This window comes from Hypanus sabinus, chromosome 23 (genome assembly GCF_030144855.1).
Source record: "Hypanus sabinus isolate sHypSab1 chromosome 23, sHypSab1.hap1, whole genome shotgun sequence".
NCBI classification, from domain to species: domain Eukaryota; kingdom Metazoa; phylum Chordata; class Chondrichthyes; order Myliobatiformes; family Dasyatidae; genus Hypanus; species Hypanus sabinus.
This window is the reverse complement of record NC_082728.1, coordinates 35307990-35327453: the sequence shown is the minus strand read 5'-3', so window position 1 is coordinate 35327453 and position 19464 is coordinate 35307990. Positions and strand designations below refer to the sequence as shown.

Sequence of the window (19464 nt, the reverse complement as noted above, 5' to 3'; positions counted from 1 at the left end):
ACGACATATGCTGATGATATTAAAATCAATTCTGATTCTGATTCTCATTTTATTACTTGAAGCAATTTTGAAAAAACTTCCACACTTTTAAGGGCAATATGAATGTTTAACAAGGTATTAGCTGTGTGAAAACATTGGGCCGTAACTTGCTGCCAGCTTAACTCTCTTACATTCACTGCTGGAATCCACGCTAACCACAGAGTTGCCTTTTCTAGATCCAGAAACATTGACTTCTTGGTTAAGTATGGCCCTGGTTCAAATTGGTTAGACCTTCCAAGGTCTCAGGCCTTGTGTGATTAAGTACTATTGCGTGGGCATGACAGAGAAAACTCCAAACACTGAATTGGCAGAAAAACACTGATAAGTAGCAAAGCCATATTAGCCTCTCCAAAGCTTTACTGGTTGTCAAAGCACTCAAAAGTTTTAAATATTTCAAAATACCACTGCCCATTCAAAAAAAATTCAATGACAATTAAAAATTAATTAAATAATTAGACATTTAAAATATTACTATAAGTTACTTAGATATTATTTAACAAATTTTTTAAAAATTGAAGAAAACATAACTATTTTTTAAAATGCAAATTTTGCTGCACTTACCTTTTTCCATTGCAGCTGTTCCCTCGCATAACTGCTGGGGAATTGCCACAAACTCATGCTCTGCTGGAAGAGTGAAATAAATACTCTTTGGACATTCAATATTTCCATCCAGAGAGCAAAGGGTTGCCTTCCATATCAATCTCTATCGTTCCCCGCTGTTTAAATATTTGACATCATCTGACTGACTTCCTTCCAGGGAGCACATTTCAAAGGCAGTTCTGCATAGTCTTTCCATATGCTACTTCTGCTACCTCCTCCATCCCTATATCTCATATTGCTTCCTTTACTCATCCTGCTCTGGTCATTGTGAATCCTCAGTTTCCGTCACCCAACCTTTGTGAAGAATTTTTATCCATGTCTAATCTCTAGAATTCTGTCTGTGCACACTCTTATGCTTTCAAAGTCAAAACTTATCTTTTAGAACAGACTCAAAACTAGACATGGAGATTCCTGTGTGGGATTGATTGCTCAGTTACTGTTAAAATTTACTAATAAGTGCAAGATTTACACCTGTTTCCTGACAATCTTAGTAACATATCAGGAAACAAAAGAAAACCAGCAGGAACATGTGGAAATCTGCACAAGAATCAGAAGGAAATGTAGAATTCACAGCATGTATATTTTGTGAAATATGTGTATTTAAAATTCAACCTATTTCCTATATTTTGAGTAGATTAAATATACCCTGCTTCAGTTTGATAAATAGGACTGGATGTTACAATCTCTAAAGTTTCTGCACTGCACTTGACTTGATTGGAAGTAGTTCTTAAAGATGACCGCTAGGTGATGTTACTCCCATTACGACACATCTTCAGTTGTGTACCTCAACACCACTGGGTGTTTCATCCTTTTATCACAAGGCACCCTCAGATGAGGCAGGCCCACCACAGGCTGATCAGACCTGGGTGTGTGTCACATGGTTAGTCTCTGGATGGACACTTGGCAGCCCAGACAGAATCCCTTCTTTTCAGCCACAGCCAGTGACGGCTCATCTCGGCGGCATTAGCAAATGCTTTGATTGCCTTCCTATGGGCCTGCCCTCTGACTCCTCCTTCCCTCAGCAGCCTTGCGGTGGAACTGGCTGCAAAGTCCCTGCACCCCACCTCAACTGGGCGCACTTTTACGTTCCAGCCTCGCTCCTCTGCTTCAGCTGCAAGGGTGGCATATCGCAGCCTTTTCCGTTCGTAAGCCCCATCCCAGGGGACCATCAGCTCAATGATAAAGGTGCGCCAACAGGAGTTGGACCAAAGGACCAGGTCTGGCCGCAATTTCAGATGGGAAGTCAAGCTTCTGGCCTAAATCAACACGCATTTCCCAGTCCCTGGCTGCACTCAGTGGGCATGAGTCATGAGGCAAGGGGTTAGCCCCTGGTTTCTCTCCTTCCCAGATGAAGGATGGTAATTGTGGGACCGTTGTCTTGGATATTGAGAGGCCTGGCGTTGGCAGTTACTCTCTTACACTCAAGCTCAGCTGCCAAACACCTCAGCACTTGGTTGTGTTGCCAGGTGTATCTGCCTTGTATCAGACTAGTCTTGCAACTAACCAAGATGTGCTTGAGGGATGCCGGAACTGTGCACAGAGAACAGGCTGGGTCCTCTCCCAGCCAAAGAATCAGGTTTGTAGGAGAGGTTAAGACATCACATGTTGCTCTGATGATGAAGCTCAATCTATTTGACTCTATGCTCCACAGCTCACTCCATGTGATTTTCCTCCTCTCAGCACCCTCCCACCTCATCCAGCAGCCTTGCTTGGCTTGGGATATTGCTCTGGCGCATCAGAACATTTCATTATTGAAGAGTTTCCACTTAAGATGATTCACATAGATGCTATAATGTTAGATTTGAAGAATCAGAAATTTCAATGCAAGGCCCAGTGAAGGATAAACATATAGAAACATAGAAATATAGAAAACCTACAGCACAATTCAGGCCCTTCGGCCCACAAAGCTGTGCTGAACATGTTCTCACCTTAGAAATTACCTAGAGTTACCCATAGCCCTCTATTTTTCTAAGCTCCGTGTACCTATCCAGGAGTCTCTTAAAAGACCCTATTGTATATTTTAAAATGCATATTTAAATACAAAAAAGTCACAAAATGTCAGGGCAATAATTTGAATATTGCTGCAATCCAAAATTCCTTCCTGGGCAGCGGCATTATGATGAACTGTCATGCATTCTTAGATAGAGATCAGTGTATTGATTCAGGAAGTTTGTCTTGTATATTTAATATTTTCAATCTAAGCAGTATTTTCAATGAGTTGAAAATACACTTACTTATCCCGTCTCCCCAAACTCTTGATTTTTTTTTGCTTCATTACTCAGAGTCCATCCCTTTATTTACATTTGCCTCAGCAAAGTAAAATGGAGAGGCGGGATCATCAGCAAGTTAACAAACAGGTACCTACTTGATTTTTTAGAACAGGCCTTTGATAATTTTGTCTGCAAGAAATCTGCCATTTCTTTGTCTTCTTCTCTTTCTCTATGATAAAAAGCAATTAAGTTTCAAAATAATCATCAGACTAAAACAACATACAGATTTATTCAACATTGTTGATAATTCACACCTCATATTTAGACCATAAGACTCAGGAGCAGAATTAAGCTATTCAACCCATCAAGTCTGCTCTGCCATTCCATCATGGCTGATCCTGGGTCCCACTTAACCATATCCTTTGATGCCCTGACCAATCAGGAAATTCACAGCTTCCGCTTTAAATATACCCACAGACTTTATCTCCATTGCAGTCTGGGGCAGAGCATTCCACAGACTCACCACCACTCTCTGGCTAAAAAACACCCTCCTTACCTTTGTTCTATAAGCTTCCCCCTAAATTTTGAGGCTGTGCCTTCTAGTTCTGGATACCTCCACCACAGGAAACATCCTTTCTACATCCACCTTATCTACTTTCAACATTTGGTGGGTTTCAAAGAGATCTCCCTGCATTCTCCTAAATTCCGGTGAGTACAGGCCCAAAGTTGCCAAATCCTCCTCATATGTCAACCCCTTCAGTCCCAGAATCATCATGTAACCCTCCCCTGAACTCTCTCCAATGACAACACATCCTCTCTGAGATATAGGTTCTAAAACTGTTGACAATGCTCCAAGTGCAGCCTGACTAATGTCTATTAAAGCCTCAGCATTATCTCCTTGTTTTTATATTCTATTCCCCTTGAAATAAATCTTACATATTTCTTGTTTAAATGAAGTCACTGTACCTCAGTCGTTCAAATTCAACATCATCCACAAGGAAGTCTCTTGTCTCCACCAATTTATGGATCTGCTGCAGTAATTCTTCTTCCTTTTGCTTATCCTCATTTGATTTGTCCTTATCTGCATTTTAAATGATAACAAATGTTATTTTAGTAGTAATTGTACTAAAATGTATTGACACATTCTTTAATGAAGATGATTTTCAATCAGTATCTGAGTCACATGAATCAAACTTACTCATTTGTGACCCAAAGTCTGACTACAATTACCTCACGTGTGGTGTCAGTGGAGGTAGGACATGGATTAACAAAGGATAAAAAAAACCTGATGACTTAGTGGGTAGCACTCTCACTTCTGACTATGTGTCCCACTTGATAGATTTGTACAAAAGTCAGTTTAGATAGTGCAGTACTGAATGGGTCTTGGACGTAAAGCTTAACTGATGTTTGTCCTTGAAGGTAGATGCAAATTATATTAAAGACCAGCAGGCCAATAATCCTTGGAATCCAGGTCAATGGTCATCCTACGTGAGGCAGATGATTCACATTGCTGCTTGTGGGAGCTTGCTGTGCACAAGCTGGCTGCTACAATTATGGAAACCGTGGGCACGTAATTTTCAGCATTGGAAGAAGATAATATATCAGGCATCTAAAAAAGAGCAATAATCATATGGGGATGGAGACTTACAAAAATTAATGTAACAGTAAACAAGAAACTAAATACTATTGAATAAATTAATGGAAAACAAGTGGCAAGGAGAGTGACAGTGAAGTAGATCAGCCATGTTCTCATTGAATGGCAAAGTCTAAATGGATTGATCTTGGTTCTAGTTTTTATGGTCCTACATGGTAATGCCAGTTAAGAGTAACAAAATCTCAGGGATAATTTCACTTCCTGGTTTTAAAACAACCACAAAATCCAAAGAACCATAGATTGGTTAGCCTAGAAAATTACTAGAATCTGAAGTTAATTTGGTAATGGCCGCCATTCGAGAGAGTTTGTATATTGTATCATCAGGAGATGGTAATGACTTGATGGCGTCCGACACTAACAATGACTGAGTCAGATATTTAACTGACTGGTGAACTTGCCACTCAGGAATCCTGTTGTTACCTGGGGGAGGATGAAACAAGAATGAGAAGGTTTAGGGGGTGGGAAAGAAAAGACAGTCTGACAGGCAAGGTAGTTAGATTATGTAGCAGACTTCCAAGAATACTAGTTATAAGAAGTGGCAACTTGAATGGCTACTTTCTACTTCTGTGAAGGTCAGCATCCCAGAAACAGCAGATGGAGAGAGAACAAAATTAGTCTCTGGGACAGAACTGCAGAAGGGGAGTTCAAATAAACGAACACAAAAGAGACTGAAGATAGTAAAATTCTGTATAACGTGTACAGTCAAAAGTTGTATGTTGATGTTTTGGGTCAAGAACCTGCATCAGGAGTAGTGGTACACAAATGTTATTTCCATTTACTACAGATCCAAGTATGTGTTCTTTCTGGTGCACCCACTTTATACAAATCATCGTGGTTTCAATTTGTGCACAAGTGATTAACACTATGCTTTACAGCATAGGCGACCGGGGTTCAATTCCCCGCCACTGCCGGTAAGGAGCTTGCAAGTTCTCCCGTGACCGCGTGGGTATCCTCTGAGTGCTGTGATTTCCTCCCACAGTCCAAAGTCATACTGGTTAGTAGGATAATTAGTCATTGTAAATTATCCCGTGAGGATTAAATTGAGGGATTGCTGGGCAACCTGGCTCAAAGGGCAGGAAAGGCCAACTCCATACTGTATTTTAATAAAAAAATATGAACAGTCTTGATATATTTTGTGCAAACAAAATGAAACACTTGAAGTGAGAAATCATCCAGGATTCCAATTCCGATCACGGTGCTATCTGTTGGCTGTAGTGAATGCAAGAGATAGTTCACTTATGAACCAGTAGAGACCATGTGAGGAATGATGAATGATACTATCCTTGGGAATCCTCAAATGAGGTAGGGGTTGGGAGTGGTAGTGAAAACTACACTCACTAGTCCAACATAAAGAGTAATATATTAATATTCTGCCCATATCCATTTGACAGTTTAACAGGAACACAGTATTTGCTCTCTAACCCATTTTCTCATTAACGTTAGTTGTGGAATTGTTAACATTTTAATTTAATAATCATGTGAGAAGATTGAGAAGTACATGGAATAAAATTCAACACAATCTTTTTGGGTAGGAGCCTTGGAAATGTATGCGGGCTCTTGGTGAAGTTCAGTTCCTGCAACTTCAGAAAATTACTCACTAAGCTGAGGCAAAGCAATCTCACAAAATGGTTGGAGTGATATGTGAAAAACAGGTAACCCAGTAGTTAAGACACAATGTTTGGAAATATCCTGAATATAATTTAACTACTAAGATGAAAAACCAAAGTCTTACGTGTGCTCTTTTACCAATTACTAACCCATCTAATTTAAATTGCTTTAATCTGCTTGTCGACATTCCAATAGGAATTTTACATAAGCTTGTTACATAAATATTAAAAGGGATAAATTTCAACTCCAATTTTGGTCCATCATAATTGGTTATCCTGCAAAGTGAGTTTGGTAAACTGATCCATAAGGACCCAATGTTGATTCTCTAGGCTCAAAATGCAAAAAAAAACACAATTTTAATCCAAAACAATTAAAAACATGAAAACCTCCAGAATGGTGAAAAAAATATTTTTATTTAATCCATCAGAAGGGCCTAAAAGGGTTCTTTTGATAAAAGAATGCAAGCTGCAAAATATGGAGTTGACTTATGGCTCTTGAAAGGAACTGGTTTTCTTGTCTTATTTACCCTGCAGAGCTACACTGATAGGTTATTTGTAAAAGGTGATTTACTTCAGTTACTGAAGCACAATTCTGAGACACCACAGGCTTCTTTCACTCTAATGTATGGTGTATTGCACTATCTAAAATATTGTTTCTGTCAGGAAAGTGAACACAGCATTAGTGAGCTGCAAAATTGAAACACAAGGGACTGCAGATGCTTGGAAAAAGCTGCCTTGATCCAAAATGTTATTTCTCTCTGTAGATCACTTTTCTTGTTAACCATAATTCCATAATGAAACTGACTGGATTAATATACATTATTGTTCATTATATCCATTTCAGGAACACAGAAACTAAAATAATAGTGATATAATCAATCCATCTTTCATATATAGTAGAAGCAGTCTTTATACCTGTGATTAGCAGGGAATTCAATCACTGTTTTAACTATTTGTAGAAGATGCTGGTTCTTGATTTGTGATACTCATTACTCATTGTGATACTCATTACTCTACTTCCTTAAGATTCAGAGAGATTCAAATGCTCACCTGGTATTGAGACCAGTTTCTGCAGCTCTTTCTTAAGTCGGGTTATTTCTTTACATAGTTGTATGTCATCCATCCTAGAAAATGTCAAAATAGTACATTGATAAAGTTAACAGGTTGATACTGGGCAATTTCAGTGAACAGAATAGTGAAATCCAATCCTCCTCAAGCAGTGTATTCCAGATTACAATGACTCTATGTGAAGAAATTCCCCCTCAGATAGACCCTCTATCTCTTACTTTATTATGTTACTCTCGAGAGTTCCAGAATATTAAGATTATTACTATCTACTCTATCAATCCTTCTTTTGTGTATGTGTATCAGATCACCCCCTCAGACTCCTGATTTCTAGGGAAAACAACCACAGCTTATCCAACCCTTCCTTATAACTGCGACATTCCAATCTAGGCAACATCCTGGTGAATCTCCTCTGCACCCTCTCCACTGCAATCACACCCTTTCTGTGCTCCAATGAATCATTTTGTTTCTGTAATGATAACTTGTCATTTCTTGTGGTTTGTTCAAAATCAAATAATCAAATAACTATTGTTATAGCTTCAGATTTTATTAACTTTTTGAAGCATCTTGCTGTAAATACTATGCAGCAATGTTAAAAATGTAAAATTTACTTGCCACGCAATCACCTTTTTTGGAATAGCATCTTCCTCTCTGCCAACAGATTTCTGAATGGTCCATGAAACTATGAACTACTTAGTCTCTGGTTGCACTACTTATTTATTTTTATATATTTAGTACAGTAAATTATTGTAACTTTTTAAAGTATTGCACTGTAATCCTGCGGCAAATAACAAATTTCATTCTATATTGTATGCCAGTGATAATAAACCTGATTCCGATTGTACATTCTAAGTGAATGTTCACTGTAAACAGCTTTAATTCTCTAACAATGGATTGTCAACTATTTGGAACAGACAATACAAAGTACTAACTAAGTAATAAATTAATCACTGTTAAAAGTTATGCACAAAATTAAAATACTTCACTTCAATACTTAATTTAATAATCAATTATGAGTGCAATAAGGTTGTACTTTATGTATATATACCTCTATTCCAATGGTAACCTTAGAGTTGTATGTCTTTCAATATAAGAGCAGCAACTTCTAACCATAAATGATTTATAACATAATGATTTACATAGTTTTCTCCTTATGTTGCAGCCTTCCCACTGGAAATTATATCCTTATCTAAACCAAGTCCGGAATACTTTCAAGTAGTACAATGGAAAAATGACTGGAAACCTAGAACACATGTATTTTCATTTTCAACCTACGCCCCCCCCCCCCACCATGGTAGGAGCCCTACTCCCTCAGAAAGTCTCAGCTGACACAACCAAAAAACATTATATCGTTCATTGACTCCATAATCCTGATGCTCGCTCTTCCCTGGGAGGAGGAGACTCAGTGTAAACAGTCTTCAGCCTGTTTCTCTCTTGAGCAATGAAAACCAGTAACTAAAAAGTTGCAGAGCTCTAAAATTCATTTCTGAATTCCAGCTCAGAGTCTGAGTTTCAACAAAGAAACACAGTGAATGGAAACAGATGAAAAATGTTGCAGATGGTCTCCCTCAAAGATGCTCAATTCTAAATTGTAGAAAGCATTACTTGTTTCAATCTAGCTCGGTTACAATATCTGATTTACTTTATTTCATGCCTTGAGCTTTATTGTCATTGAAAACCTCCAGTTCCATAATATCTTTCAATTATATATAGCAATCCTCATTAAAAAGCATTATAATAGTAAATTTATAGCATTTTCACTACAGATGAGTATATACTATTCATTTTAATGTTTTAATATAAAATGTTTTAATATAAAATTTTAATATACTATTCATTTTAATTATTTTAATGTTGATATTATTTAATGAAATGTATCTGCCAATGCAATGTTAATTAGATCAACAACACTATTTCCATAGCAAATAGAGTGTATGTGTGAAGCAGCAGTTATGACAATACTTAAACTAAGAAACCAATGATGTATAAATTAATATTTAAAATAAATGGACTGACAATCTAATCTTATAGAAAATGACAGCTACAGAAATGGTTAAACACTGAGTGATTTTATAAAAATGGTCATAAGGCATTGCAGCTCTATCATTTATTTTCACAGTCAAAACCAGCATTGCTTAGAAGCTTATTATGCATGCAAGACATAAAAGGACCTCAAACCAGTGCACAACAAAGATAAAGAGGGGAGGGGGTTAAGTTTCCTTTTGGAATTAATGGATAGGATATTGCAGATGTGCAAATACTCAATAAGAGCTGCTCATGTGCAACAAAGCAGAAAATCCGCCCTCAAATTCTGACCAGGGTAGGGAGAAAAATGAAAATACATTTCATCTGGGTTCTTTATCACCACCAGACGGGCTGCCTTTTTCTCTGCACTCAGTTTTCGAGCTTCATCCTTTCACTAATTAGGGATGAAATCCGTGTTCAAACAGAAAAATGGAAGTCGCTTGCTTTTCTTCACAACTAGAGGCACATTAATATTACTGTAAAATGAAGCACTTCTGCTCTCTGTGTTTGTGTTAGTTCTTTAAAAAGGCTTTCCAGTTACTTGCAAACCCTCATTCTTTCCCTTGGAATAAATAGTTCTCAGGTATATGGCATACTGCATCTAACTCCAATGCTTTTTTAGACCGTGCTTTTGAGATCATAACAACTCCAACATAACAAAAATTCCCTTCTGTCTCACCAATTAGTTATCTAATAATGATTCTATTGTTAACATTTACTTTGTTCAAAATCCCTCATAATTCACAAGACCGCTAATTTTCTCTTATTGAAAACAGTTTCAACTTCTCTACCTTCATAAATGAACATATTCATCATTATTGAATACAATTGCTCTTACATTGAAGACAGAACAGATAATGAAAGCATTGAGCTTATTCAGTTTTTAAATTGCCTAATCATGCAACTCACTCTTGACTTTACAGATGATGTGCAAAAAGATATGTGTTCATGTTTTTCCATAGAACCATAGAACAATACAGCACAGAAACAGGCCTTTTGGCCCTGCTTGGCTGTGCCGAACCATTTTTCAGCCTATTCCCACTGACCTGCAACTGGACCATATCCCTCCATAGCCCTCTCATCCATGTACCTGTCCAAGTTTTTCTTAAATGTTAAAAGAGAGCCCACATTTACCATTTCATCTGGCAGCTCATTCCACATTCACACCACTCTGTGTGTGAAGAAGCCCCCCCCCCATGTTTGCCTTAAACTTTCCCCCCCTCACCCTTAACCCATGTCCTCTGGTTTTTTTTTCTCCCCTAGCCTCAGTGGAAAAAGCCTGCTTGCATTCACTCTATCTACACCCATCATAATTTTATATACCTCTATCAAATCTCCCCTCTTTCTCCTACGCTCCAGGGAATAAAGTCCTAACCTATTCAACCTTTCTCTGAAACTCAGTTTCTCAAGTCCCAGCAACATCCTTGTAAACCTTCTCTGCACTCTTTCAACCTTATTAATATCCTTCCTGTAATTTGGTGACCAAAACTGCACACAATACTCCAAATTTGGCCTCACCAATGTCTTATACAACCTCACCATAACATTCCAACTCTTACACTCAATATTTTGATTTATAAAGGCCAATGTACCAAAAGCTGTCTTTACGACCCTATCTACCTGTGATACCACTTTTAGAGAATTTTGTATCTGTATTCCCAGATCCCTCTGTTCTACTGCACTCCTCAGTGTCCTACCATTTACCTTGTATGTTCTACCTTGGTCTGTCCTTCCGAAGTGCAATACCTCACACTTATCTGCATTAAACTCCATCTGTAATTTTTCAGCTCATTTTTCCAGCTGGTCCAAATCCCTCTGAAAGCTTTGAAAACCTTCCTCGCTATCCACTACACCTCCAATCTTTGTATCATCAGCAAATTTGCTGATCCAATTTACCACATTATCATCCAGAGTCCACTGATCCCTGTGGCACACCACTAGTCACAGGCCTCCACTCAGAGAAGCAATCCTCCACTACCACTCTCTGGCTTCTCCCATTGAGCCAATGTCTAATCCAATTTACTACCTCACCATGTATACCTAGCGACTCAATGTTCCTAACTAACCTGCCATGCGTGACCTTGTCAAAAGCCTTACTGAAGTCCATGTAGACAACATCCACTGCCTTCCCTTCATCCACTTTCCTGGTAACCTCCTCAAAAAACTCTAATAGATTTGTTAAACATGACCTACCATGCACAAAGCCATGTTGACTTTCCTTAATAAGTCCCTGTCTATCCAAATACTTGTAGATCCTATCTCTTAGTACTCCTTCCAATAATTTACCTACTACTGACGTCAAACTTACCAGCCTATAATTTCCCAGATTACTTTTAGAGCCTTTTTTAAACAGTGGAACAACATGAGCTATCCTCCAATCCTCGGGCACCTCACCCGTAGATACCGACATTTTAAATATATCTGCCAGGGCCCCTGCAATTTCAACACTAGTCTCCCTCAAGGTCCAAGGGAATACCCTGTCAGGTCCTGGGGATTTATCTACTCTGATTTGCTTCAAGATAACAAGCACCTCCTCGTCTTCAATCTGTATAGGCTTCATGATCTCACTACTTGTTTGCCTTATTTCCATTGACTCCATGCCAGTTTCCTTAGTAAATACAGACGCAAAAAACCTTTCATGTTTGGTTTTCTCCGATTAAAGATATTAAAGTTTTGTAAATTAATGTAATGCTTTATATCTCATTAACATTCCAAAATAATGACCTTTCACCACAATAATGACAATTTTATTACATTCTGAGCATAGATATGATGCAATTTTTAACAAGAGCTTCAAGAAATATCATTATTGATCATCTTTTCCAGGCTGATTTCAAGGATAGGATGTGCATTGACAATTGTACATTCATTTCTCATCTCTTTAAGTAATGCTTGCACAATGTCCTTAAATTGGAAAATTAATCAGTTTTATAAAAATATATGTGTCCCCCCCAATTCTAAGATTCAATAATATAAGCACAGTTATTATCAATGAATGTATGAATTATACACCTTGAAATTTGTTTGCTAATAGGCAGCCACAAAGCAAGAAACTTGAATAAAAAAAAAGTCCATAACAGCTCTGTAGAGAAAGAGAGAAAAACAAATATACACACAGATTGAGCAAATAATACAAGCAAGCTGACAGCTTCGCAAACCAGAATGAGTCCCAGTTCCACTCCCAAAGCAGCTAGAGTAGGCCCAAGCCAAGCTTTGGGCCCCAGTCTTCACCCAAGCAGGGCAGAAACGCACAGCAGTTGGATCAGTTCATAGCCTCAGACCACAGGGAAATGAATGAACATTCACGGGAGAGTGAATAACGCTTTTAGTTGATCCGCTTGCCTCATGTCGCACACCTTCAGTAGCGCCATCTTAAACCGAAAACAGGAATGGCTCAGTTGGCCCTTCATGCCTAGTCTGCTATTCTTCCCACGCTCTATTTCTATTCACTGTGTCACCTTTGTGCTTAACTACCTGTCAATCTCCACCTTGAATATATTCCCTAGCTCCATCTCTACTGCTCTTGGGGATAGAGAATTTCAAAACTTCACTATTCTCTGAAAAAAGTGTTCAAAGTTCAAAGTAAAACTTATTATCAGAGTACGTACAGGTCACCACATACAATTCGGAAATTCTTTTTCCAGGGGCGCACTCAGCAAATCAATAGAACAGTAACTGTAAACAGGATCTGTAAACTATAAACATCAGGAACTGTAAAGAAATTGTGCAAATGCAGATAATAACTAAATGGCAAAAAATATGAGCATGAAGTGACAAGATAAAAGAGTCCTTAAATGAGTATAGCTATCACCTTTTGTTCAAGAGCCTGATGGTTGAACCTGGTGGTGCGAGTCCTGAAGCCCTTGTACCTTCTACCTGATGGCAGCAGTGAGAAAAGATCTGGGCCTGGGTGGTGAGCATCTCTGATAATGGATGCTGCTTTCCTACAGCGATGGTTCATGTTGACTTGCTCAATGGTTGGAAAGGTTTTACCTGTGAAGCACTGGGCTGAATCCACTACCTTTTGTAGGGTTTCCTGCTCAACGGTGTTGGTGTTCCTATACCAGACTATAATGCAGCCAGTCAGCACACTTTCCACTACACATCTGTTGAGTTTTGCCAAGAAGAAAATCCTCCTCATTTCAATCTGAAATGGGGAATCCCTTATTCTAAAACCATACCTATTGCTTCCATATACCTCACAAGAGAAACATTTTCTCAGCAACCACTCTTTTGGTCCCCTTCAGAACATTATACATTTCAACATCAACAAACACAAAATGCCGGAGGAAGTCAGCAAGCCGGACAGCACCTATGGAGGGGAATAAACAGTCGACCTTTTGGGCTGAGATCCATCATTGACTGTTTATTCCTCTCCATAAATGTTGCATGATTTGCCTACTTCCTCCAGCAGTTTGTGTGTGTTGCTCTAGATTTGCAGCATGTGCAGAATCTTTTCTTTATACATTTCAATAAAATCACTTCTCAGTCCCATTAATGTAGGCCCAAAATCTCCTTATCACAGGAATCACCTACATTAATCACACTTGGTGTATTGTGAGAGTTTTGTGCCTATCAATGAAAGGGTGAGGTAATGTTTGTGGACTATTCAGAAATCTGATGGCTGAGGGGAAGAAGCTGGTCCTAAAATGTTGATAGTGCATCTTCACACTCCTCCCTGCTGATAGTAACGTGAAGAAGGTATGTCCCAGATGCTGAGGTACTTAATGATGGATACCAACTTCATTGGTCTTCTGGCAAGATGGAAGTGTATTCGGATGCAGATGCATCTCGGGGGCCAACCAAAGGAGTTTTTGTCTTTTTAAAATGTTTTTGTTTATGATCACAGGACAATGCTGGATATTAAGAACTTAAGGTACTGCAGGTCTACCCCACCAGTGAGTTGGTGGAGGAGCCGGACTTCGGGCAGATCATGTTACTACCTGCTACAGGAAGGCATAGGCATAGGAGCACAAAGACTATGTGTAGACCAACTGCAAGTGATTGTCTCGGAGACTTCTCTTGCAATTGCAAGACCCCATTGGATATCAAAAATGTACAATGCTGCAAGTCTGTTTCCTTTGTTTATTGGTGAGACAGACAGTGAGGGAGCTGTGTGGCCTTGGTTTTAGTGAGGACTAGGCCACAAGCTTCAGGCTTAGCTGTTGCAGCATCCGGGAGAGGAGACGCTAGAGCTGGTTTAGCATGGTATCCATGATTGGTCAGGCTGGCCCTTCCCATAGGTGCTGCCCTCCAGTTTTGATCGGTGAAATGACACTAGCAGTATGGTTTTAATTCCAGAGTGTCAGAGAATTGTGTGAAGCTGCCATTACTAGAGAGAAAATTCTTAGAAAAATGAAAGGTCTGAAGGTAGATAAATCACAAGGACCAGATGGTGTACACCCCAGGGTTCTGAAAGAGATGACTGAAGAGATTATGGAGACATCACTAATAATCTTTCAAGAATGAATAGAATCTGGAATGGTTCTAGAAGACCAGAAAACTGCAAATATTACTCTACTCTTCGAGAAGGGTGAGAGGCAGAAGAAAGGAACTTATAGGCTAGTTAGTTGGACTTCAGTGGTTGGAAGATATTGGAATCGATACTTAAGGATATGGTTTTGGGGTACTTGGAGGCACATGATAAAACAGACTGTAGTCAGCATGGTTTCCTCAAGGGAAAATCTTGTCTGACAAACCTGTTGGAATTCTTTGAAGAAATAACAAGAAGGATAGACAAAGGATAATTGCTTGATGTTGTGTACTTGCAGCTGACTAGCAGGGAAAAAAGAATTTTCCGGTTGGCTGCCGGAGACTATCAGTGTTTCACATGCATCTGTTTTGGGACCACTCCTTTTTACGTTACATGTCAATGTTTTAGATGACGGAATTAATGGCTTTGTTGCAAAGTTTGGGGACGATACCAAGACACGTGGAGGGGCGGGTAGTTTTGTGAAAGGCTTAGACAAATTAAGAGAATGGGCAAAGAATTGGCAGATGGAATAGTGTTGGGAAGTGTATGGTCATGCACTTGGTAGAAGAAATAAAAGAGTAGACTATTTTCTAAATGGAGCGAAAATCCAAAAATCCGAGGCACAAAGGGAATTGGAAGTCCTTGTGCAGGATCCCCTAAAGGTTAACTTGCAGGTTGAATCTATGGTGAGGAAAGCAAATACAACATTAGCATTCATTTTGAGAGGACTAGGATATAAAAGGATGTAATGCTGAGGTTTTACAAAGCACTGGTGAGGCATCACTTGGAGTCATGAGCAGTTTTGGGCCCCTTTTCTTAGGAAGGATATGCTGACACTGGACAGACTTCAAAAGAAATTCACGAAAATGATTCCAGGATTGAATGGCTTGTCATAAAAAGAGTGTTTGATAGCTCTGGGCCTGTATTCACCAGAATTCAGAAGAATAAGGGGTGCCTTCATTGAAACCTATCGAATGGAGAAAGCTCTTGATAGAGTGGATGTGCAGAGGATGATTCCTATAGTGGGAAAGACTAGTGTCTGAGGACACAGCCTCAGAATAGAGGAGTGTACTTTTAAAATGCAGATGAGGAGGACTTTCTTCAGCCAGAGAGTGGTGAAACTGTTGAATAAGTCGCCACAGGAAGCTGTGGAGACCAAGTCTTTATGAATACTTAAGGCAAGGGTTGATAGATTCTTGAGTAATCAAGACATGAAGGGATTACGGTAGAAGGCAGGAGATTGGAGCTGAGTGGAATAACAGATCAGCCAGGATAAAATGGTGGAGCAGATTCAATGGGCCAAATGGCCGAATTCTGCTCCTATATCTTATGGTCTTAATCTAATGAATCATAGCATTCCCTTTATCATATGTACTGCATACCTTTCCTACTTGGACAAAATGTTCTGATGCAGTCTCTCTCCAACTAGAACAAGCTATCTATACTCCAGTTTTCATTTCTGCTTCCACAAAGCTCAAAATGCCCTTTATCTTTCAAGTTGCATTCCACACATCTGAATTAACTTTCAATGATTTGTATACAAGGACTCCTGGTCCCTGCTGAACACCCACCTCTTTTAACCCTTGCTGGACTTTCCTTACAACCCATTTTGCTATGTAGCTTCATATCATCAGCACGCTTAGACAGATTACATTGATGCCTCGTCCACACCATCAATAAAGATTGGGAGCAGCCAAGCACCAACTCTCAACCCAACGACCTCCTTCTGATCACAAATCCCAAAAGTGACCAGCTCATTCCTACTCTCTTGTTTTCTTGTAAAACTGTTCAGCCACTGCTATGATTTATGCCATGCATTGTTATTACTGCCATTTCCATGCTATAAACACAATGAGCAAAAAAGTACTTTATCATTTAAAAAATGTTCTAAAATGCTGCCAATGTGGTGCCCTTACCATTTTTTTTTCTGAAGTCTCTTGCGTATGCATTTCATGCATGAATAATAATGGAATTGACAGAGCATAAATAACTTTGTACGGACATAAACTGATTCGGTCTATCAGTCACAGCCTGATTTAAAAGGGGAGGTCAGCGAGGATTCCAACCACCGCTGCGACTCTTTATGCAGCTGATGTTAAAGGAGAGCAGCACTGCCACAGGATGGGCACCCTGCTCCACAGATGCATGAGTTAACTTCAGTGAAGCTGCAGGGCCTGGTAGAGCAGCAGCAACCCAGCCTTGGAGTTTAGATTCTGTAGTCATCACTTCCTGGACAGCTGGAGGTAGCTGGAGAACTTCTGAGAAGTTCTTAAGTGATGAGGCATCTTAGCCAGAGCTGTTCACTTCCACTTTCAGACTCTCTGTCAAATAGCCCTTGCCTTTGACCCCTCTACTATTCCTGGACATCCTGAGAGTCGAGAGACCACTGCAGTAAAGGCCCTTGTCCATAACTTGCATCTGAAGTCTTAGAGCTCACAAAATAATGTACTCAAATCCAAATGACTCCACAGCAACCCCACAGGTAACTGATCCTGTCTTTAAATAGTACCAACACAGATCATGTCCCTGCTGCCATTACTTGCTTCCCTGTGCATGGTCCACACTAAGCCTTAATTATACTTTCATAATTCATTTTGACAGGAGGTCTGTCAACTGAGTATTGCTTCTGGACTGACATCACCCACGCTCTACGTGTTCAGCACATTGATGTATCATGGACATGGAACCTGGTAAATTAAGTTTGCATTATCTGCTACATAGTTAAGTTTCAAATTGTATTTCACTTGCAAAATCAATCACATAGTGCTTAAAAATACAGACAACACAATTACTTTATTAGACTACCATCTGAAATTTTGATATCTTGTGAAGAAAAATGCTGATCGTTCATTCCTGTCATTCTTCCTATAGCCCTAATGAAATATTACTTTATAAAACAACACTGTGGATAATGTTTATCATAAACACAAGAGATTCTGCAGATGCTGGAAATCTTGAGCAACACACAAAACTTCTGGAGGACCCCAGCCGTCCGGCAGCAAGTATGGAAGGGAATAAATAGCCGATGTTTCAGATGTAGACCCTTCATCAGGGCTGGAAGGGAAGGGGTCAGAAGCTAAAATAAGACGGCTCGGGGGAGAGGTACAAGGTGGCAGTTGATAGTGAAACCAGGTGAGAGGGAAGGTGGGTGGGTGGGGGAGGAGATGAAGGAAGAAGCCGGGAGGTGATAGGTGGAAGAGGTAGAGAGATGAAGAAGAAGGAATCTGGTGGTCCGTAGAAGGAAAGGAAGGAGGAGGGCCACCAGAGGGAGGCAATGTGCAGATGAGAAGGGGTAAGAGGGAAATCAGAATGGAGAATGGAAAAATAATGGAAAAAGTGTCATACTGAATTGGTGCAGGAAGCGTGGTAACTCGCAGGCTACCCAGTGCAATTTTTGCTGGTTTGATTTGACACAAGAAATGCAGTTCACTGTGTGTTAATGTACATGTCACAGATAAAGCTAACCTTTAAACGAGAGAGTGGGACGGGGAAGAAATTATAGGAAGTTAGATAAATGAATATTCATGCTATCAGGTGGTAAACTACTCAGACAGAAGATGTTGCTCTTCTAACCCGAGTGCGGCCTCATTGTGACAGAAGAGGAACAATGGACTGACATGTCGGAATGGAAATGGAAAGTCAAATTAAAATGGGTGGCCACCTGGAAATCCATTTTTTTTTTGTGGTGAACGGAGCAAAGGTGTTTGATGAAGTGGTCCCCAAATCCACATTGGATCTCACTAAAGTATGTTAAATGGTGCTTTTCCAATAACTTTCCTTATTGATTCACTAATAAGATAGATGATGCTTGTCAGTTCAAGGTGAACATCAGTATCTCAGATATGTTATTGAATTTATCTCATATTTTTAAACAGCTTTCTAACAGGGACAATGAAAGCAATAATGAAAACTCATTTAGGTCAGCTGCTTCCTATTGAAAATGTTCTCAAGATCTGAGTGCACAGGTCCAGAGGAGTAAGTCTATTCCGTGGCAGTCAGCTAAAGGAAATTCTTAAACTGAATGTAACTTGAACTAAAATTGAACAAAACACAATGCCAAATAACAAAATAGTTGTTTAGGAAATGTAAAAACACATAGGATTTTTTATGATTTGTCGAAACCTTGTTCACTGTAGTTACCAAGGACAGCTAACTATGGAGTAGAGCCTTTTAAAAAAGGAATTTACAACACACCTCTTTTCTTGAGAATAACGTCAAGGAGTGATCAATGGTTTGATTTCCCAGCAGCAAGCAAAGAATATAAATAGCTTTGGTTTTCTTCACTGTTTTCAAAGATTTGATCTGGTTTTGGCTTTGCTTTGGTATCGGAGTCTTAGAGCATTTGTGTGCATCATATAATGATATTCCCTGCTACCTGTAGCTCTTCAGAGTCTGACTATTAACATAGAATGGAATTTTTAGTTCCATATCAATTCAATCTGCAAAATATATTTTCAGGGTCAAGACAGTAATATTAAATTACTCTTAAGTTAAATCTGAATACATTTGTCCTTTGTTTGGTATTTTTATGAATTTCAGTTGATCTCGGAGCTCTAAATCTTATCGAGTCTAATTTTTTCCTCTACCCACCCCTTTTGTATAGTGAAACTTTATATAGTATCATTACAATGGAAAAGAAATACAGATTACCAATGAGCAAGATTATATCTGTCTCATCAAGGCAGCACGGGTTAGAATCAGAAGACTTGCTCTCTTATCTGTGCTGTACACAAAGAAAACAGATTAGAATGATGTGCTTTCGCAGGTAGATTAATTGTTTGCGAGAGGGAA

The 19464-nt window shown here is 39.2% G+C and overlaps 1 protein-coding gene across 1 annotated transcript in view; it reads right to left on the bottom strand.

Moving 5' to 3' along the window:
• zgc:171844 (uncharacterized protein LOC100151763 homolog) overlaps positions 1-19464 on the bottom strand; it is a 64506-nt gene that overhangs the window by 17142 nt on the left and 27900 nt on the right. Inside the window, exons 3-5 of the mRNA XM_059948717.1 lie at positions 7161-7234; positions 3816-3930; positions 3005-3078 (exon numbers count right to left, since the gene is read on the bottom strand). Coding sequence (XP_059804700.1) covers positions 3005-3078; positions 3816-3930; positions 7161-7234 — 263 coding nt within the window. The remainder of the gene's footprint in view (positions 1-3004; positions 3079-3815; positions 3931-7160; positions 7235-19464) is intronic.